The following is a 20623-nucleotide window of genomic DNA, read 5'->3' on the forward strand; positions in this document are numbered from 1 at the left end:
CAAAATGTGTATGTGTGCAGAGCCATATATAGATACACCTCTTGAATATTTCGACATTTCAGGACCTTGGATTTGTCCGGGATACCCCAAAGAGGGCACGTGTAATTAGTTGTTACAAGTGGATACAACCTGGTGTCTTTGGAAAGCCCGGCCACGCTAAATCTATCGGTGGCATTTTCATCCAGGTTTCGGTTGCCGCTCTCGTGATTAGAAATGTGAATTGTGAAATTAACAAAAATACATTTGAAAAGTGCATGCCATTTTCAGTTCATTGCACGCGTGCATCATTCCAACAGGGGACCTACTTTTTGATTCAGTACAGTTACAATGTTAGTAGAAAAGCAATATAAAAGCATGGCAAAAACGCGACCACTTTTGCATGCTATCAACCACCCAGTCGTTCACATAACTCTGTCAAAAGCAAAATCAGTAAGCCAAATTTAAATCGTCAACACATCTTACACAACAGCAAACAAGCAATGTTCACATGACAGGACCGCCTATACTCTCTAGCCTGGTGCGCAGCTCATTGTGGGTACGAGAGGCGGTGGTCTTTGGTGGTGTCTACGGTGTCCCCGGTGAAGGCGTCCGTCTTTTGACACGATGGCAGATGGAAATGATTTTGCCGCTACTATAGCGAGCCTCATTAATCTGTTGACCAAGACCAAGTCGGAGTCGCTAACCAGCGTGAACAACGCATGGGTGATCTTGTGACTCAGGCTTTGCAGGGCAGACAAGGGGGCGAGCCTGCAGACGACGCCGTCGCCGAGACCACAAGCCACGACCAGCAGACCTCGCCTTCCGCCGTCAGCCACCCCAGCACCGCGGCTAGCCACCTCCGCTAGCCTGAGAGAGTTCTCGTCCTGGCGAGAGAAGCACAAAGGCTTCTCAAGTCTTTCTCAAGTCAATCTCAAGAAGCACAAAGTCTTCTCACAGGCCTCGACTCCCTCCCCATCAAAGAGCAACGAGCAGCGCTACTGGCACTCCTCGACAATGAATGGACGCGAGTCGTGCTTTATTCTCTGGACGTGAGCGATACCACTGAAGTAGACGACCTGCTGGACAAGATGGAGAAGCACCTCAGGAGCTAAAGAGGCGTCATCCTCGACAGGAAGGAATTTTACACAAGACCGCAAGCAGATGGAGAGCCGTTCGACGACTACTTGATGGCGGTAAGGGAACTGGCGGAATTCTGCGACCTCTGTGCCCACCGTATGGATGACAGACTCAGGGACAGGATCATAACCGGCATCCGGTGTGAAGAAACGCTGCGACTTCTCGCCGAGTCATCGTTGACGCTGCAGAAGACAATCGACATCTGTCGAGCGCGTGAAAACGCACTACAGAATAGCGAAGCGCTCCGCGGGAGCCACGCTCGCCCCGTGTCCGCTTACCGCCGTGGCCGGAGCCGGGTCAGCAGAGGCAGGCGGGACAGCCCAGACGGCCGACAAAGACGGGACAGCCCAGACAATCGTGGAAGACGATCCAGCATGAAGAAACGGGACGCCAACTACAGGCGAGACGACAGCTACAGGAGAGACGACGCCTACCGACGAGACAACCGGTCGCATAGCCGCGAGAGGCGATGCGGCTACTGTGCCGGACCATGGCACCCCAAGGAGCAGCTGGCCTCTTGCCCAGTCAGAAACACGACGTGAAGTGCCTGTGGCATCAAAGGACACTACACATCAGTCTGCAAGCGGGCCAGACGGAGCAACACGTGGTCAGACTACGGAGAACGACAGACGTCCGACAACCTCCATGTGAAAGACGTGCGCGTTCAAGGCGTGACCGCGAAGAAGACGCCTCAAGTGTCTCTCCTGGTCAGCCATCAGAGAGGTGAAGGATCACTCCTGTGGACGCCAGACACTGGTGCCGAAGTCTCCGTCATCGGCACCAAAGAAGCAGAGCGGATCGGCATCGACTCCTCGCAGCTGACACAGCCGGCCGACAGTCTCCTGGCCGCTGGAGGACATCAGCTGGAGTGTACCGGCACGTTCCAATGCAAGTTGACCATGGGACGACGCCAGACGTCGACCACCGTGACAGTTGTGACAGGCCTAACGACTCCTGCAGAAGACGTCTGTGGCCGGCGACACGGACTCCGATGAGTTCGCCCGGGGCATCCTGGAGATCCGGAACACGCCCCGGGTGGACGGACGCTCACCCGCCCAGATCCTCTACGGGCGTCCAGTTCGGTCGGCAGTCCCCATGCACCATCGCGCCTTCGACAAAGCTTGGCAGAAGGCTGCGGAGGACTGCGACCGGAAGGGGAGGATGTGATGAGAGCGACGACTACAGCCTACGACAAAGGAGCAAAGCCACTGCACCCGATGCGAATCGGCACGAACGTGAGTGTACAGGACAAGGAGACGGGACTCTGGGACAGAATGGGAAAAGTCGTGGCCATCGGGAGAATGAGGGATTACCTGGTGAAGTTCCCCAGCGGTCGCACCATGTGGCGGAACTGGCGCTTCATTCGTATGTACCGGCCTGTTTACGCCACGCAGGACGGTCCGGCCCCCGCACGCGGGGACGTCGCACCAAGACCAGCTCCAACGAAGGTGCGATTTTCGGACCAACCCAGGACGGTGGCGCCGCGTCGGAGCAACCGTTAGCGGAGAGCCCCGGAGAGGCTAGAGGTCGACCCGAAGGTCAAGACCTACCGATCGACCCCGGGGAGGTGTGGTGTTTGCACTCGGGTTTAGTGACGTCACGTGTGGGCAGCCCATCCTGCCGTTCGATATGCCGATTACGGCAACCTTGTCTGTAAATGTGGATGCGCCAAGTCGGCGCGGTGCGCGAGTGTCCGGAGAAGAATAGGTCGTTTGATTGGTTTGACCGTGTGTGCCAACGAACCAAGGACTTGACACTACCTACGTCCAGCTCTCCCCGATGCGCAAAGCACAAAAGTTTCTCGATGAAAAATAGTGACATGAAGATTAAGGGGTTAAGTACTAGGACATTTTGTGAGAGGGGGGGGGGAGGAAGGCACCAAGTTTCAGGGCACCCGAGTTTCAGTTCCACAGTGAAGCGTGACCCCTCCCTTGACGGAATCCTGGATCCGCCCCTAACGGTACGCCTAAAAGCAGCGGAGCGCCCCTTGTGTCTTCCACTGTGGCTGTGGGGCCTCTATTGTCCGACCAGTGACCAGCGCAGCACGAGACCAATTGCAAAGACGCACTTGAATTTCACATCCATTCATAGTTGTCGAAAATGCGGTGTTTGTGCCTCACTTTAACGGCATAGCACAATAACTTTTCGAACCAATAGTTCAAGAATTCAGTTTTGGCATATCTTAAGGACACACACAGCCATGTACTTGAATGTTTCAATTTGTACTTGAAGTACAAAGTGTGTTTCCATTTTGTTTAACTTCGAGGTGTGCTTATTTCAAAGAACTGATGTGTATAAGACGCCAGGTTCCACATTGCGCAGAATCTGTCCAATATTGCGGGGACCAGCCCAATAATATATAATATAATATAATAATAAAAACGAAGAATATATAATAATAAAAGCCCAATGATATATAATGATCTCATAGATTTAGCTCCAAGCGACAATTTAGGTCGTTCAAATTTCCGTCGGTGAGAGAAAAGACACTTTCACCTCTACTAGGCTCGGACGCTTACCTGAGCCCTGCGCGCCGGTCGGCGGTGCGCGGTTGCCAGGTTTGTCTCAGGGTAGCTGCCCGCACCGCACGCGCCCTCCCAAAATAGCCGCCCCTCCCCCCCCCCCCCCCGTCCAGCGGGCCCGCCGGCGACAGCACCGACCGGTCCCCTCAGCACACTGACCATACCGGCTGCGTGTCAGAGGCACCGCCCAGTCCCAGACGTGCGAGAGTACACTGGCCGTGGAAGTACCGGGCTGGTTACCGCCCGGTCCCCTCAGCATCGTCTGCGCGCCGCCGCCCTGTCAGTCACCGCCCAGTCCTACCCCAGAGCTGTGAAATTGCCAGTACTGTGCCAGTTACCACCTGGTGCCCTCTGTACAGCTGCATTGCCAGTGCTGTGCCAGCCACCTCCCGGCGCCGTTAACAGTGACCATGCAAGAACATGTGATGCGTCAGCGGGACCCACTCAGTTATGGATCAATACTTACAAGGGGCACTGTGCGTTATGCAACCAGGCAATCGCTGCGTAAACGCTAGCTGCGGCGGCGGCCGGTCTGCTCACAGTGTGGTTGCCCCACAGCTGGGGAGCGATAGAAATGACGATGACTTCGTTAAACCGCCCGTGTTCCCCTACAGTACGAATGACCGAAACCATTTCCGTCGACTTAGCCTTAGTTCTGTGACGCTCTTGCAGGAAATCGAGACCGTTGCGTCTGATGCAAATGAGAGCCTCCCCTCAGAGGACAGTTGAAGTTTGCTTTGAATTAATTTTGGCATCAATAAATCTTTTCATGTTTGTTTAGTGTTACCAAGCGTCCTGCTAAACTCACGCGGCGCTGCGCGGCTCGGAGGACATCGCCATTGGCGCGGCGGTCGTGAGGACATCGCCGATTACACAGGAATTCTGTCCACGGCGGATCACATGGTGGATCAGGCGGTAGCGAATACCGGTCGCGTTTGTAATGCGCTTGGTACTCAGTCTAGTCAACGCATAGTGGTTTTCTGCGATTGAATTCGTCATGAATGTGCATAACCGCTGGTATGCGGGCTATTTGCGGGTTAGGACTTAAAACCTCAGTCACTCGATCCCTAATTTAATCTGCCGCTTTCATCGTCGTGAGACATCGTGCCGTCAAAGGCCATGACATTTAATTCGTAACAAAAACATAACGGTTGATGTATTGTGGATATTTGTAGCAAAAACAAAACATCGTCGTCACTACGGTACCTTGGGGTCTATTTCCGGCCTTTCCTGAAGGGCCTTGGACGTTTTAAGCACTTTCGTATGGCATTCTTATCGCTGATCACCGAATCGTACAATACTTGCCAACACGAACGCTTCATGGACGGGAAGCTCGTATAACCGCTGCAGATGACGCGCCGGTAAAACCAAACAGCTGCGTGCCCACGCAGCCGACACGCCTGCGGCTCGTGTTAAAATCGCATCCAGACAATGCTCGGAGGCAATCAGCGCGCGGCAGAGACGCTGACGGCGGCGACCACCGCCGGCGCGGCGATCCCAGGTGGTTGGGCTAGACGCCACGTGACTATCGACCACGCCCGACCAAGGCCGGCAGCTGTGGCGCCGACGTCACAGGGACTGCGCATCGCGCCACGGCCCTGACGAGTGTCCGCGCTCGCCGATGTTCAGGGACAACGCCAGGGACGACTCGCGGCGCGGCTCTGACAAGTGTCGGCGCTCGCCGATGTTCAGGGACAACGCCAGGGACGACTCGCGGCGCGGCTCTGACAAGTGTTGGCGCTCGCCGATGTTCAGGGACGACGCCAGGGACGACTCGCGGCGCGGCTCTGACAAGTGTCGGTGCTCGCCGATGTTCAGGGACGACGCCAGGGACGACTCGCGGCGCGGCTCTGACAAGTGTCGGCGCTCGCCGATGTTCAGGGACAACGCCAGGGACGACTCGCGGCGCGGCTCTGACAAGTGTCGGCGCTCGCCGATGTTCAGGGACAACGCCAGGGACGACTCGCGGCGCGGCTCTGACAAGTGTCGGCGCTCGCCGATGTTCAGGGACAACGCCAGGGACGACTCGCGGCGCGGCTCTGACAAGTGTCGGCGCTCGCCGATGTTCAGGGACGACGCCAGGGACGACTCGCGGCGCGGCTCTGACAAGTGTTGGCGCTCGCCGATGTTCAGGGACAACGCCAGGGACGACTCGCGGCGCGGCTCTGACAAGTGTTGGCGCTCGCCGATGTTCAGGGACAACGCCAGGGACGACTCGCGGCGCGGCTCTGACAAGTGTCGGCGCTCGCCGATGTTCAGGGACGACGCCAGCGACGACACCAACTGTGGGCGCCACGTGTTTTGCACCGCGATTCGAGGGGATGCCCTGAAAGGTCTTCGGACTGACACCTCCGAATATCAGTACGCAGCGTTTGGGCAGGTTCTTGATGGGCGCCGTCGCGTGCTGACCGCGTGCCCGCGTCGATCCGCACGCTGCTGGCGCCTCACGCGAGCATGCAGCTTCGTTTGGGTCGGCTGGGCGCGAGGTTGTACGCCAAGTGATCCCAGCCGCTTGACCCCCCAGTCAGCTAGGGCAACCCAGTCATGTCATCCCCTAGTCGGCCAGGGGAACCCATCCGCGTGACCCCCTCGTCGGCAAGGGGAAGCCAGCCGCGTGATCCCCTCGTCGGCAAGGGGAAGCCAGCCGCGTGATCCCCTCGTCGGCAAGGGGAAGCCAGCCGCGTGACCCCCTAGTCGGCCAGGAGAAGGCAGCCACGTGATCCCCTAGTCGGTCAGGGGAACTCTGCCACGTGATCCTCTAATCGGCCAGGAGAAGGCAGCCACGTAGTTTCCTTGTCAGCCAGGGCCGCCGGTCGCAATGCCGGCCAAGCGGGCCGGTGTCAGAATGGGGCTGCGTCGTCCGGAATGTGCCTGGGGGTTCGTGGTGTAAGAGACGTGTCGCGAGACGAGCATTGAAACTACCCGCTTTTGTTGTTATATTTGTTTATCGAAAAGCACGATGTTTCGGTTATTTGTTGGATGTTATGATTTGTATGGCAATAATCGGTCCACATGAATCCAAGCCCGTGTACGATGTCGTCAGACAGTTCGCAAGCTTCAGCGCAAGCCGCGCGTGTCCCTTAAATTGAAAGAGGTACGAGTACGACAGGTCGGCTGCTGCCAGATCTGGAAAGCCACGTATTGCGCCGAAGCTGATGCATGCCATACTTTTGTGTACTCGGTTCACTCCGGCCTTGAATGTCTGAAGACATGGCCCTGGCTCTGGAAACAATGGCCTGGGCGTCTGCAAGATGGCGTGTCCCGCTCGGCGCTTACTTTCGGGTATGACCGAAGATTGGGAGCGAGAGCGGGCCTCTGCCCTGCTGAGGACGTGCGCGGATGTCGGACATGACCAAACATTGGGAGCGAGAGCAGACCTCTGTCCTGCCGCGGACGTGCGCGGGTGCTGGGATTGAGGCAGAGGCTCTTTCGACCACGGACTGCGCGATGTTTCCGTTAATGGATCGCAAGTCTCCGAGTATGGTCATAAACAAAGGAGTCAGAAAAACAGCATACACGATTTCCGGTGTCAGATATCGTGTAAACACATGTCTGTATTCGAAATGTGTGACACAATAGACCGCCATGCAAGGTCGAACCCGAAATGGTCAGTCGACGCCAGATTGATTGCCGTTTGCCGAAACGGGCCATGGCCCCTCCTAAGATTCCATTCTGAATCCGTTCCTGACACAATGCGTCCCAAATTAGCATTGATGGTACGGGCCAAAATACCCACATGGAAACAAAGCGTGCGATATTGCCGCGTGTGCGCCAGGCCTCGGGCGTTGCCATGTCACTGGCTGACACTTGACAGCCCAGGTCTCACCTCAACCCCAGCGTTCATAAAATCAATACCACCGCGCAGCCCCAAGGCGGCGAGCATAGCTGTAGGGCTCCCACCAACATTCGCCACCGTGACCAGCGAGCCCACAACAGTGCCATTGAGGCTCGCTGCTCGTGACCAGCGCCACATTTGCGGCGCAGCTCCCCCCCCCCCCCCCCCGGATAGAGCGCGGTGTCCGGTGCGCAGGCCGTCGCGCAGGCGCCGGCACCGCCGCCGGCGACGCGCCGCGAGTGCCGCCCGTCTGGCGTCGCCCGAGGCTATTCCGGTCAGGCGGCGCAGCAGTGACAAGTGTGCGGGCGCTGGGACAGCAGTAGGGGGCGTCGCTCTCCGCTCGCCGCCGCCGGCCGCCCCGCCGTCGGTGACGGCCTGTCGCAGCGCGACCGGACCGAGGTGGGTGGGAGGTACTCGGGACAGGCGGCGAGCTCGTTGCCCTGCACGTGATCCTTGCCGTTCACGACTCACGGGAGGAGACGATTACGCGGGCTGGTTGGAGCGCCGTCTGCAGTGTTTGGTTGGTTTGCCGGCGTTGGGTTGCCTTGTGCCTCGCCGTGACCGTCGACAGTGTATCGATCTTGGCGGCCCATCCCACCCCGCCGGAACGGCCGGGCCGTCCCAAACAGCCCCGCGGCCGGCGGCTCGGGGACGGGCCGAGGCTGGGTGTCGTGGAACATTTCGATGACTGCTGTCTGGATGCATCGCTACACATCACATATGGCCATACCCCATCACGTGTGGCGATGTTTGATGCTCCCCCAGCCGCCATATTCCTATTGAGAGTTCCGTGTCAGTGCCAGTCAGCTCGGCGCCAGGACAGGTCCCCCACCCACCGCGAATGGGAAAAGTCGGTGTTTGCTGTCAAGTCTCTCGCAGACTGGACACTTTTGGTGCTTTAGTTCCCAGAAAACGTGGATTCTTGTACGTTATAGACAAAATGACTCACGCCAGCGGAGCGCCGCCAGAAAACGACCGGACGGACTCGTGACAGTCACGTAGTTCGGACTCAGACTGGAAGCGAGTCGGCGCTTATGAAATGGTCTTGGTCAAAAACGGCTGCCCTTGGAATGGAAAAATAGCGGATCAAAAAGACACGCAGAGATCTTTGGAGCTTTATTAGCTCTCGCCTATCCCGTAGCCCGGGGGAATAGTTTATTTCTTGATTCGTTTTTCTTTTCTTTTCCATTTGGACATTATCGTAGTCCCAGGCAGCTCGTAAGCGGTGCCGCCTGATTTACAACGAACGCATTTTCAAAACAGCTTTTTGCTTTTTATCTCAGCTTTTTGAAAAGAACAACATCATTTGAATCCAAAGCATACAAAGAGCGTGGCGTCCACCAAGTATTCCGCCGCTTCTCACTACAGAACAATTACCAACAGCAGGTAACCAGGATGATGCTGGCGATGGTCCTGGATCAGGATGATGGTCCTTGGCTAGCCAAAACACGCTGGCAGCAACACCGACTGGACCGACCCGTCCATACAGATGGCCGTAGCGCAACACAATGCCGGCATTCCAGTGCCGCCAACTGACTCCGCTTCCATTGTGCATGGCCCCCTGTTGTAAATCGCTTATTCGGCTCTGCAAGCTGGTCCTGTCGCTGTTGCTACGGCAACGGCAGTGCAACGGAAGCAGTCGTGCAATGGCGGTCAGGCAGGCATGCCTGTCGCCGAAGTCATTATTTTTCCCAGTGGTAGGAAGCTATGGGAGCTCGCTTATTGGCTGTACTGCTCATCCACGGACGTCATGATCGCTTGGACGAGTCCATTTTGCACATCTGGGGAAAATGTTGGAGGCAGTGTCTCGCCGACTTTTGACCGGCCCTTGGACGTCTCTCCTCGCCGGCGGTGAGCCATTGACGGCGTTTTCATTTGGCATCGGGATCCTGAGACTCCCAGCGTACCCTGCCTTGAACAATAACAAGCTCTCTCTTTCCATGATTTCTAATGAAGTACCCTTGATTGGCATGTCCCTTTGCAATTTTGCGATTTAGTAACATTTTGTGCAAAATAGGGGATGCAGCGATTAATAAACATCTGTTTGGCAGCGTGACAATGGGTGAAGTTTATGTATTTAAGTATCTGAAATGAAAGCCCGGGATAACTAAATATCCAATGAAAGCCCGGCATGGGACTCATGCTCCTGGGCCACTCATGACGTTTTGGTGTCATGAAGGTAAGCCAAAATCTCATGGTGAAGAGATACTAAGACCTTCATTTTGCAGAGCTTTAAAATACGTTTTCAAGAGGAATTTCTGCGCCTTTCATCCTGAAGCAGTTCCTGATCAATTCGTCCTTCAGGGTTCGGCGAAGTGGCAACATAAACCTGCATTTCCCGGAGTCGCAATCTTTGTTTTCCAGAGACACTGAACTTCAGGGGCGCTATGAAGGGCCTCAAAGCGTTCATTTTCGAAGCAGTAAACTCCAGATGGCACCGCAGTGTTTCTATCTCATCATTGACGAAATCCGCGGTCAGCAATTTGGCGAATGGTCACCAAACCTTTCAATGTGTGGCACCATAACCTTTATTCGTAAGAGGCATCAAATCCATACGAGTCATTTAAAGGCCCCAACATCTTTATTTTTAAGGGGGACCAAGATCAGCAGCAACACAACTTCTGTGCCTTCGAGTCTGACAAAATCCACGGTCGGCCCCCCGCGAGAATGCCGAAAGTCTTAATTCTGGCATCGCTGCATGCATTTTTGAAGAGGCGAGCAATTCTAAGCAGGTACCACAAAGAGCTCCAAAACATTTAAATTCAAGTGACGTCAGATTTCTGGGGCACACAATTACCCCCAAAATATTCATTTTCATAAGGATTCAGTGGCATCACCATCGGTACCACTAGGGAAAGTAAGCGGCCTTAGGTCCTTAGGCCCCGGGGGTCCCGAGTGACCATTTGGGCCGTAGAGGCCGACAATCAAGGCTCTGATTAGAAAGCGCGAGGGGCAGATCTGGGGCATATGAAGGGGCCCGTCAGAAGGCCAGGCCCTCAAAAAGCAGTCGGAGGACCTCCTGCACTGATCGGAGGCCTCTGAGACAGTGCGGGTCTCTATGCCGCGAATGCTGAACAGTCTGTTCCGCGCCGTCCGTGGCCCTGTGGCCGCTTTCCCAAGTAGGGGCAGGGCTGGGCCTGCAAATGGTTATCAGACACCCCTTGCATTGGTCGGGCTCCCAAAGCAGTGAAGGGTCCCTGTGCTGATCAAGGGTTCACAGGGGACCTCATGCCAGCGATGGACCCCAGTCGGCCAGGAGCACATTGGTTAGCCAGGGACAGGAGCGGGCACCCGAATGTCAAAATTCGTCTTGCGTTGTTCAGGACCCTGGTGACAGTGGAAGGAGACGTGAGAAAGACCCTGGTGACGGTGGAAGGAGCCGTGAGAAGGACCCTGGTGACAGTGGAAGGAGACGTGAGAAGGACCCTGGTGACAGTGGAAGGAGCCGTGAGAAGGACCCTGGTGACGGTGGAAGGAGCCGTGAGAAGGACCCTGGTGACGGTGGAAGGAGACGTGAGAAGGGGCGCCTGATCGGGCGCCTTTGCGTGGCATCCACCAAGTATTCAGCCGCTTCTCACTGTTAGCATTGATATATGGGCTCAGACCAGACTTAGGAGAAAGCCAGGCTCATTACGCGGGTGATGGTTACGGACCAATCTGTGATTTTTGTACGCTGACAAACTTAACCCTGGCGGGTGGTGTAAGGAGAAAGAGAGAGAGAGAGAGAGAGAGAGAGAGAGAGAGAGAGAGAGAGAGAGAGAAGAGAGAGAGAGAGAGAGAGAGAGAGAGAGAGGGAGAGAGAGAGAGAGAGAGAGAGAGAGAGAGAGAGAGAGAGAGAGAGAGAGAGAGAGAGAGAGAGAGAGAGAGAGAGAGAGAGAGAGAGAGAGAGAGAGAAGAGGAGAGAGAGAGAGAGAGAGAGAGAGAGAGAGAGAGAGAGAGAGAGAGAAGAGAGAGAGAGAACTGGGGCAGATAACAAGGCGTCATTCATCACCAAGTTTCAGGGAGCAGCTAATGCAGCTATGAGGAGACACAGGCATGGCGCGCAGAGTAAGAGTAAAGCGTCCATCGACCGGAAAGACGCGGCGTGTCCATATGGTTCGCCGTCCTGCGGCCGTGCTGTTTTTCCTGGCACGGGCTCGAGCCGGCGCGGCTTTGCGACCGATCCTGTGAGGAATTCTGAGGAGTCGCCAAGAGCTGTCACCCGCGAGGTCCGGGTCCAGGCTAGGGATGGGCAGCGGCCACCGCGCTCTAAGTCGGTCGCCCGAGGCGGAGTCAGCATTTTTCCTCATTGGGACGTCCTGTAGATGTCGACGGAGTGATGCTTGGACAGGCGTTGTCCTTGACACTCCAAAAAACCGCGCTTTTGAAGTATCCTCTTATATTGCAATTTGCTTGTCACGCTGACGTAACTTTTACAAACGCGCGCCCTTTTGCCGGCATGTACAGTCTGATAGAGATATTCAGCCATCTTATTTTCTTGAATACGGACAACTTGGCTTACTTTGATTGTGGTTATCTATAAGTTGGAGTTTGCATGAGTGTTTTGTCTTAAGGCCAGGGGCGTTTTCACATGGCAGCCTCTGGCTGTGCGTGCCACTCCCTTGTCAGATTTGTTAAGTGCATTAGTATGAACGCCAATCAATTCTGACGCAAAAATAATCGGAAACACGTTAAGAATATAAAGATCGATAACACGCGATGCGGTTTAATCTGATGCAACAAATTGTGTGCGCCTGTAGTGCGCTGAAGTGGGTTTGCAGCGGACAAAATTGACTTGTTCCTCCTTGCGAAATGTTCAGTGCGCCCCGCTCTAGACCCGTAACCAAGCATTCCGACCTGCAGTTCATATGCAGCATGTGTTGGAGAATTAATCCATTCGCGTGGTATCCGGGTGATATTTGATTTCATGCCAAACCCTCATCATTGTAACAGACGACCCATTCAGATGTGCTACCCTGATCGCCCGTCTGCTCTTCGTTTTGCTCTGTCTAACTGGGCGGAGTGGGGCGCGAGTCGCCCGCCTGGCGAGACGTGAGTCCGTCGCGGGTCTCCTGTCTGACTGGGTGGAGTCCGTCGCGAGCCTCCCTTCTGGTGGGATGTGAATCCGTTGCGGACTACCCGTCCGGCGGGAGGTGAGTCCGTCGCGGGTCTCCTGTCTGACGGGGCGGAGTCCGTCGCGAGCCGCCCTTCTGGTGGGATGTGAATCCGTTGCGGACCACCCGTCCGGCGGGACGTGAGTCCGTCGCGGGTCTCCTGTCGGACTGGGCAGAGTCCGTCGCGAGCCGCCCTTCTGGTGGGATGTGAATCCGTTGGGGACCACCCGTCCGGCGGGACGTGAGTCCATCGTGGGCCGCCTGTCTGGCGGGACGTGCGGTCCGGGCCGAGCGGCTCTGGAGCTGGGCTCGCCGCCGCAGCGGCAGCCTTGGCCTTGTCCGGGGATCGATGATGAGTCAGCTGGCGGGTCTGCGCAGGCTGGCCGTGTCACAGGTGGCGGTGTGTGTCGGTCGGGCACTGGCGCTCCCAGGCGGGCGCGGCTCGCTCTGGTGCTCCCAGGCAGGTGCTGTTCGCCATGGTGCTCCCAGACGAACGCGGATCGCTGTGGTGCTCCCAGGCGGGTACGGCTCTCTCTGGTGCTCCCGGGCGGTCACGGCTCGCTATGGTGCTCCCAGGCGGGCACGGCTCTCTCACTGGTGCTCCCAGGCGGGCACGGCTCTCTCTGGTGCTCCCAGGCGGTCACGGCTCGCCATGGTGTTCCCAGGCGGGCGCGGCTCGTCCTGGTGCTCGCAGGCTGTGCCGCCGCGCTGCTGCAGCACACAGTCTCTGACGCTATCAAAAGCGGCCCCCACACTGCCGAGCAGTCCACTTTTAGCACTCTGACTCAGCACAATACTGACAGGGTATTGTGCCGAGTCAGATGATACTAGCATGGCCTCACAGGGCTCAGTATCGGCGATCGGAGTTAGTTCCGCGGCTACTCACTCGCTCATGGCTCTAAACTCGCAGCGCGAGTAGCAACCAGCATCATCTCCGGTAATTTTTTTGAATCGGCTTTCGTGTCCCAGCAAGCAGCACCAAAGCATTCGGCATCGATTGTCAGAACATTTTGATTCAATAGCGTTAGAGACCACCCAAAAATACACATATTCAGACCTCAGACCATTTGCAGGGCATGTGATGTGATGTTCATATGTGAGTCAGCCATGACAGTGGCAGCCTCGGGAGTACGTGACACATACGACCACCCTCGAATGTGACAGTCGTATGTGACCATCCGGCATGATAGGCGTGTGTGACGATCGGTACCACTGGCACTTATGTCAGGCGTAACAGCTGAGGAGAACAGAACAGTTAGAACGTAACAGTCGGTCGTGACATACGATGTGATTACTGGCTGAACAGTCGGATGTGACAGGCTTATGTGTCGCTCGCGGGTGATAGTCTGATGTGACAGTCATGTGTGACAGTCTTACAGTTCGGTGTGATAGTTTAGCGTGATAGATAGAGAGGTCTTATAGTTTGATGTGATAGTTTAGTGTGATAGATGGAAATAGAGTTGTGTGTGATGGTCTTATAGTGTGATAGATGGAAATAGAGTTGTGTGTGATGGTCTTACAGTTTCGCGTGATAGCATGATGTGAAAGTCGGGGTGGCAGTCTGACGTGATAGTTGGCTGTGATGGTGGTATAACAGCGGGGAAGGACAGGGTGAAGTGATTGCGGGCAACGTCCTCAGATGATCGCATCCTTAACAAAAAAAATCAGTGCGATGTAGCAATCGGCCATAGCATGCGCGGGCACAAGCCTCATCTAGATTTTGAAATGATCTTGTGAATGAGGGTATCAGTAGCATGGCATCAGCTCAATATTCCCACGCAATTAAGAATGGTTTTCTGTGTTTGTGTTCTGGATGGTGTTTAGCGTAATGCAAACATGCCAGACAATCCAATCGACGGTCATATTCCGCTGGTAAATGTTGACATCGCGATGAAGAGTGAGTTGGCTGCAGGCGAATCAATGAAAACGGTTGTGCAATAGTGGAAGCGCCGGTGCCAAGGTAAACCCTGAGCCGCTGACTGGTACATCTGCAGCGAACGGTGCTGTTGTACAAGTGCCAGGGCCAGACGCACTGGCCGTGAGCGATCGATCTGTACCGCCCAACCCGGACCATTAGTGAGCCCGGTCTGGAGGCGGCCAGCGCCGGCGGCGGCCGCAGGGACAGCCCGCGGCAGCATGGGAGGGGCTGCGGCTGGTGAGCGGCGGCGGCACGCCGAGTATGTCTGAGCCGCGTCCGGACAGGGCTGTCTGGGGCGTGTCCAGACAGGGCTGTTTGAGCCGCGTGCGGACAGGGCTGTTTGGGGAGCGTCCAGACAGGACTGTCTGAGGCGTGTCCAGACAGTGCTGTCTAAGCCGCGCCCGGACAGGGCTGTCTGAGCCACATCCGGACAGGGCTGTCTGGGGCGTGTCCAGACAGGGCTGTCTGAGGCGTGTCCAGACAGGGCTGTCTGGGGCGTGTCCAGAAAGGGCTGTCTGAGCCGCGCCCGGACAGGGCTGTCTGGGGAGTGTCCAGACAGGGCTGTCCGAGGCGTGTCCAGACAGGGCTGGCTGGCAGGGAGCCGATGGCTGCGACTGTCCGCACGAGCTCGGAGTTCAGGCGCGCTCGGAGATAATGGTCGGAGATCGCTCGGAGACGCTCGGGGCTCATGCAGCATTGCTGTACAGCATGTACTACTCGAAGTCCCACCAAACACGTTGTTTTAAGGATTTACTCGTTGATGCCACGCCGCCCCTGCGGCACTGAAACAACAGCTGGTGGCCGCAGGCCGCGTACTTCATCGCTGTGGATATGCGAGCAGGCTCATACACGTTCAGGGTTATAGAGATGCAAATGCTCGTGAGTCGGATTGCTTATTGTAAGCTGACATGCGATTGGTGTCCGAATCTCAAGCTGCGAGGATGCGTGGGTCTCGTACTGCACAGCATGCCCGCATCCCTTGGTAATTTGGCAACTCCACAATACTGGCGTGATGACTGGCGCAATATCTGACCCACGCGCAAATCGATCCTTCCAGCCATGTTGTCCTAAGCAATGTTCTGTTAGTTTATATCTATCCTTGAGCCTAATGTTTCAAGTATTTTTTTCGAGTTACAGAACGTATCCATGGCAGAAATTATTCGCGGTTAACTGTTTGAAGGATGTGATTAAACGCTGCTGCAAGAGTTTACCAAACAGATCAGGACTTGCTTGACATGCTAACATGTTGTGGCATGTTATAACATCCATAGCAAATACATGGGGCAAATTGACAGCAGATCCTATTCAAATTGGATCCGGAGATTACACCTCGTCCGTGAGATTTTCACAAGACCCACGTGCTATACCAGTACATGGACCGTCGGTAAATATTTACTGTCACTCTGGCCCCGCCGGGACAAGTAAACTCCCCTCCGAGTTTGCACTGCCACCGTTGGCAAACCTCCAAAGGGCACCAGGACCGTAGTACCGCCGCGGGGGCAGCTTAGCGAAAGACGAGAATACCGGACCACAGACAACACACGCCCAACATTCCGTTTGCTGTCAGACCAAGGCGCTGCATCGCCTTGCGTGCACTCCACAAACGGGAGGCGTTCTGTTAGGACGCCGGACGGGAAGCGTTCTGTCAGGGCGCCACGCGCGGCTGAAGCGCCGCGCTGCGCCTGTGCGTCGACGGCCAACACGGAACTTTGGAATGAAGCCAATTCCGGCTGGCATCGAATCGGGAAGTGCCCTCTCACGGCGTTCCTCACCAGTTTGGGCCCGGGACTGCCCTCTCTCACTATGTCCTTCACCAGTCTTGGTCGGGGCCTGCCCTCTCTGACTACGTAACTCACCAGTCTGGGCCGGGGCCTACCCTCTCTGACTACGTAACTCACCAGTCTGGGCCGGGGCCTACCCTTTCTGACTGCGACGCTCACCAGTCTGGGCCGGGGCCTACCCTTTCTGACTGCGACGCCCACCAGTCTGGGCCGGGGCCTACCCTTCCTGACTGCGACGCCCACCAGTCTGGGCCGGAGGTTGCGCTCTCCGGCTGCGGCCTCCTGTTCAACAGCCTTGGGCCCGGTCCTACCGTCGACTGCACCCCTCATCGGCCCGAGATCGAGCGGAACCCACCCTGGACGGCTGCGTCCCCCATCAGCCTGAGACCTGCTCGCCATCACTCGTTTCGTGCCTCACAATAGCAAGATATGGCCCCATCAGATTCCCGGCTACATCCCTCACCAGTCTGGACCTGGTCTAGAACTCCTGCCTGCGGCCTTCACTAGATCAGGACCTGGCTTCACCATGTTTGACGAAGCTTCTCACCAAGGCGTTAAGGTGACGTGCTATCCCTCGATGCCTTCCCCAGCGCAGCAGTCTGGGGCTCAGCCCCACTCTTCGTCGCCGTTTGCCCCAACAGCCAGGGGTCTGGCTGCGAGCCACCGGGTCGGCGCCATCTGTGCACGACTAATGACGGTCGAGAATGGCGGCCACACCGGCGGCAGGGGCGCACCCAGTCGGCGGATCGCGGGGGTCGGAGGTCCCGCCACCAGCGGCAGGGGCGCGCCCTGTCGGCGGACCGCGGGGGTCGGAGGGTCCCGCCACCAGTGGCAGGGGCGCGCCCTGTCGGCGGACCGCGGGGGGTCGGAGGTCCCGCCACCAGCGGCAGGGGCGCGCCCTGTCGGCGGACCGCGGGGGTCGGAGGTTCCGCCACCAGCGGCAGGGACGCGCCCTGTCGGCGGACCGCGGGGGTCGGAGGTCTCACCACCAGCCTGCCGGACGGCCGAAGACTACGAGCAAGGCGGCAAACGATTCTGTTGTCAATATTCTGCTGTTGATATGTAATAATGCTTATGTGCAGGTTGATATCATTGTTGAGATGAGAAAGCAACTTGTAGATTAACTTGACTTGTATTATGTTGTCGCTTCAAATACGCCATGAATTAAAAGTTAAATTAAACGTCGCGGCACAACTTTATAGCACGAGGTATTTGGAGGACGTGCACACCGGATCCAAAATGAAACAGTATACAGATCGGTATGCTCACTCTAAACCGTTCCTCTTCTGGTCGACACAGCTTGTTGGACCTTATTTTGACATGAAACGTGGGAGGACACGACGACTGCTTCTGCTGCCGGCTGAGAACGGCAGCATTAACAAGGAGTTTGTGCGATATAACCTGGTTCAAAGTCATGGTCAAATGTTTTAAGTTCTTACCGTAACGATGCGTCGATGATGCTCATGTCACCTGTCTCTGCATGTGGTCATGTGATGGAAAAAACGGAGGGTGGTGAGCCTGACCTCACCCGTGCCTCCCTCGGATGTTTGTGGGCCGGGAGAGAAAATAGGATGGTAGCCCTGACCCGGCCCGACACCCGCCTCCCGCAGGTGTTCATGAGATGGACGAGAGCAGGTGTTGGTAGTCCTAAACCCACATGGCGTTTGCCTCCCTCAGGTGTCCGTGGAACTGAGAACGACGGGGGTTGGTGCACCTGACCTGGCGCTGCCTCCCTCAGGTGTTGACAGCCCGGAGGAGGGTGGCGAGCCTGACCCGACATTGGTCTCCCTCAGGTGCTCATGGGCCGGAGGAAGACAGACGGCGGCGGACCTGGCCCGCTGCCGGCCATGGTGCGCAGGAAGAACGCCGTGAACGAGGAGCTGACGCTGGCGGCCATGACGGAGGATGTGTGGGCCGCTGTTGAGTCGGGACGAGAGCGCCGCCGACGGCTCGCGTGCGAGCGCTCGTACGGCCTGGGCGGGCCGGGCGCCGGAGCCGCCCCAGCTGCCGGAAAGGCCGAGCTGGGAGGCACCCAGCCGGCAGTGACCGGAGCTGGAGCTCTGGCGGCATCCCGCCCGCCGGCAGCGGCGGCAGCGCCGCCTGCGCCCGCCAGATCGGCTGCAGCTCCATCGGCCGGACATGTCCCGGTGCCGGCGTCGTGCCTACCGGGCCAGGGAAACGTCGGTCCAGTTTCGGCAAAAGCCGCCAGTCCCCAGGAGGCTAAGAAGTTGACAGGGATGCAGTCGTCGGGGCAAAGCCAGGGACATTCGAAGAAGACAGCACCAGACAAGGCAGACGGAAACGCTGTAAGTGCCCCGACAGTCAAGGGCGCTTCAAAACAAGATTGCGATGTCACCAAGACAAAGACAACAGATGAGAAGCGGACGACTCAGAACGACGTTTACAAGGCACAAGATTCTGAAAAGCCCACGGTAGTGGTTGCGACTGAGCAGAAGAAAGATGCTAGAGAAACGCCAGCGGATAACAAGAAGTCCAAGCGAAACAAGCGTAAAGGTGGACGCCTGAGCGAAGGAGAAGATCAAGCAGTCCCCGGGCCGGTCCAACATCCGCCCATCGTCGGCGCCCCAGCTTCTAACGCGGGAAATTCAGCTGAGCCCCAACAGAAGCGGAACGTAGCTGCGGCGGATGTCGTGCCCAGTGCGGCGCCTGCCCAGACGGCCACAGCTCCCAGTGTCGCCCGGCAGGAGGGCGGCGTCGTCCAGCAGCCCGCACCGGCGGCACCTCTCGCCATCAATCTGACCCAGATGGTGTCCGACGAGCGTCCGCTCGCCAGCGGCGCGACCGCTCCAGCCGCCGGCGCAGGCGCCAGAAGCGCCTCCTACGCCGAGAAGGCTCGGCACCCGCCCGCCAGCCCGCCGCTGGTGGAGCAGCCGCCGCCGCCGCCGCGCGAGGAGAGCCCCGAGCCGACGTACGACCCGCGGCCCGCGCGCGCTCTCTCCACCGCATGCGGCGCCGCTCTCGCCCAGTTCGCCCACCTCCGAGGAGTGGGTGCCGGTTGAGACGCGCCGCGAGAAGCGCAAGCGGCGCCGCAGCGAGCGACTCAGCGAGTCAGAGCGCAAGAGCGAGTCCGAGCGCAAGAATGAGTCGGCGGACGCGTTTGACCTGCTGCTGTCAGGCGGGGAGGGCTTGCACGATGGTCTACAGGAGGCACTGGAGGAGGAGGGGGTCGCCGACCAGCCGCCACAGCCGGCGGCCGCAGAGAGCAAGCAAGACGCCTTCGACCTGCTCATGTCCTCTTCCATGGACCTCACCGAAGGGTTCCAGGAAGCGTTCGGTGAGGAGTCACAGGTTGAGATGGAAGGGCTAAAACAGGGTCCCATGTCCAGCGCTCCGACCATGGACGCGTTCGACCTACTCCTGGGTGGGGATGACGACCTCAAGAATGGTTTTGAGGAATCATTTGCGGACGATACTGCAGAAAAAATTGCCTTAGAGCGATCGGTGATTGACAAACAGAAAGATGAAGTCAAGGAGAGCAAGGATAAGTGTGAAAAAGCAAAGAAAGAGCGTAAAACGTCTCAGTCAGACAAGAAATCCTCACAGAACGCGGATTCGAAACGCCAAAAGAACGGCGGGGAGCAGCAGATTCCCCCCACCACGGTTTCTCAGAAGGTGCCCGAAAAGCAGCAGCCTATCGTATCACCAGCCACTGCCGCACAGGAACCAAACGACAAGCCGCAGGACAAGCCAAAAAAGCCTCGGAGCAGGAAGAACAGCGAGAAGACGAAGAACCGTACGCCGCGTGCAAGCACGTCTAGTGAAAGCGAACCGCCGGGCGCTTTGACGGAGGTGGCGGCCGCGGCTTGGTTCGACAAGGCTTTGCACGATGCTGCCGAGACTAACTTCTACCAGGGCCTGCATGGTGGCGGGGCGGGATTGCCCCGCGCATGGGCCCGACAACCAGCAGGGGCCATTAAAAAAAACTCCGCCGAAGCCAGCTTCTTCACCCCTTAGTTCGGCCAGCCATGAGCGCACCGTAGAAGCCAGTCCGTGTCCGCAGTCGCTAGGCAAAGTAGACGCAGACGCGCAGCGCGACGCCCCGCCCAGCGCCGCTCGCCAGCCTGTCGCGCCGCCATCGAGGACAGGCCCGTCGAGCCTGGCCTCGCCGCCGCTCTCCCTCGGCTCGGAGGTGGGAGACCTGTACTTCGAGGACGTGGTGCTGGCTGGCCGGCAGAGCGCGGCCACCATGGCGGCGCTGCCCGGGTTCACGGCGGCGCCGCGCAGCGAGCAGCCGGCGCCCGGCGAGCAGCTCGACAGCCTGCGCACCGAGCCGGAGCTGGAGCTGGACGAGCTGGGCGACGACGAGCAGGCGGCGCCGGGCGAGCATCGGCCGCCGG

The 20623-nt window shown here is 57.5% G+C and overlaps 2 protein-coding genes across 2 annotated transcripts; both read left to right on the forward strand.

Moving 5' to 3' along the window:
- Nucleotides 1–1490: 1490 nt before the first annotated feature.
- LOC119109810 (U1 small nuclear ribonucleoprotein 70 kDa-like) lies at nucleotides 1491–17910 on the forward strand. Its single transcript, XM_037233563.1, has 4 exons — nucleotides 1491–1640; nucleotides 2077–2198; nucleotides 5268–5923; nucleotides 17876–17910. The coding sequence occupies exons 1-4, from the start codon at nucleotides 1491–1493 to the stop codon at nucleotides 17908–17910; spliced, it is 963 nt and encodes a 320-aa protein (XP_037089458.1).
- Nucleotides 7764–19285, forward strand: LOC119109721 (protein transport protein SEC31). Its single transcript, XM_037233461.1, has 2 exons — nucleotides 7764–7872; nucleotides 18059–19285. The coding sequence occupies exon 2, from the start codon at nucleotides 18065–18067 to the stop codon at nucleotides 19283–19285; it is 1221 nt and encodes a 406-aa protein (XP_037089356.1). The 5' UTR covers nucleotides 7764–7872; nucleotides 18059–18064.
- Nucleotides 19286–20623: the final 1338 nt, after the last annotated feature.

This window comes from Pollicipes pollicipes, unplaced genomic scaffold (assembly GCF_011947565.3).
Source record: "Pollicipes pollicipes isolate AB1234 unplaced genomic scaffold, Ppol_2.1 Scaffold_7231;HRSCAF=8579_pilon_pilon_pilon, whole genome shotgun sequence".
In the NCBI taxonomy this organism is placed as follows: Eukaryota; Metazoa; Arthropoda; class Thecostraca; order Pollicipedomorpha; family Pollicipedidae; genus Pollicipes; species Pollicipes pollicipes.

Excerpts from the sequence above, each read along its gene's own strand:
- LOC119109810 (XM_037233563.1), top strand. The coding sequence starts at position 1,491 with ATGAAGAAACGGGACGCCAACTACAGGCGAGACGACAGCTACAGGAGA. Across the intron at positions 2,199-5,267 it reads CTCTACGGGCGTCCAGTTCG|GGACAACGCCAGGGACGACT; the intron begins GTCGGCAGTCCC and ends GCCGATGTTCAG. Across the intron at positions 5,924-17,875 it reads CGCCAGCGACGACACCAACT|GTGTTCATGAGATGGACGAG; the intron begins GTGGGCGCCACG and ends CGCCTCCCGCAG.
- LOC119109721 (XM_037233461.1), top strand. The coding sequence starts at position 18,065 with ATGGGCCGGAGGAAGACAGACGGCGGCGGACCTGGCCCGCTGCCGGCC.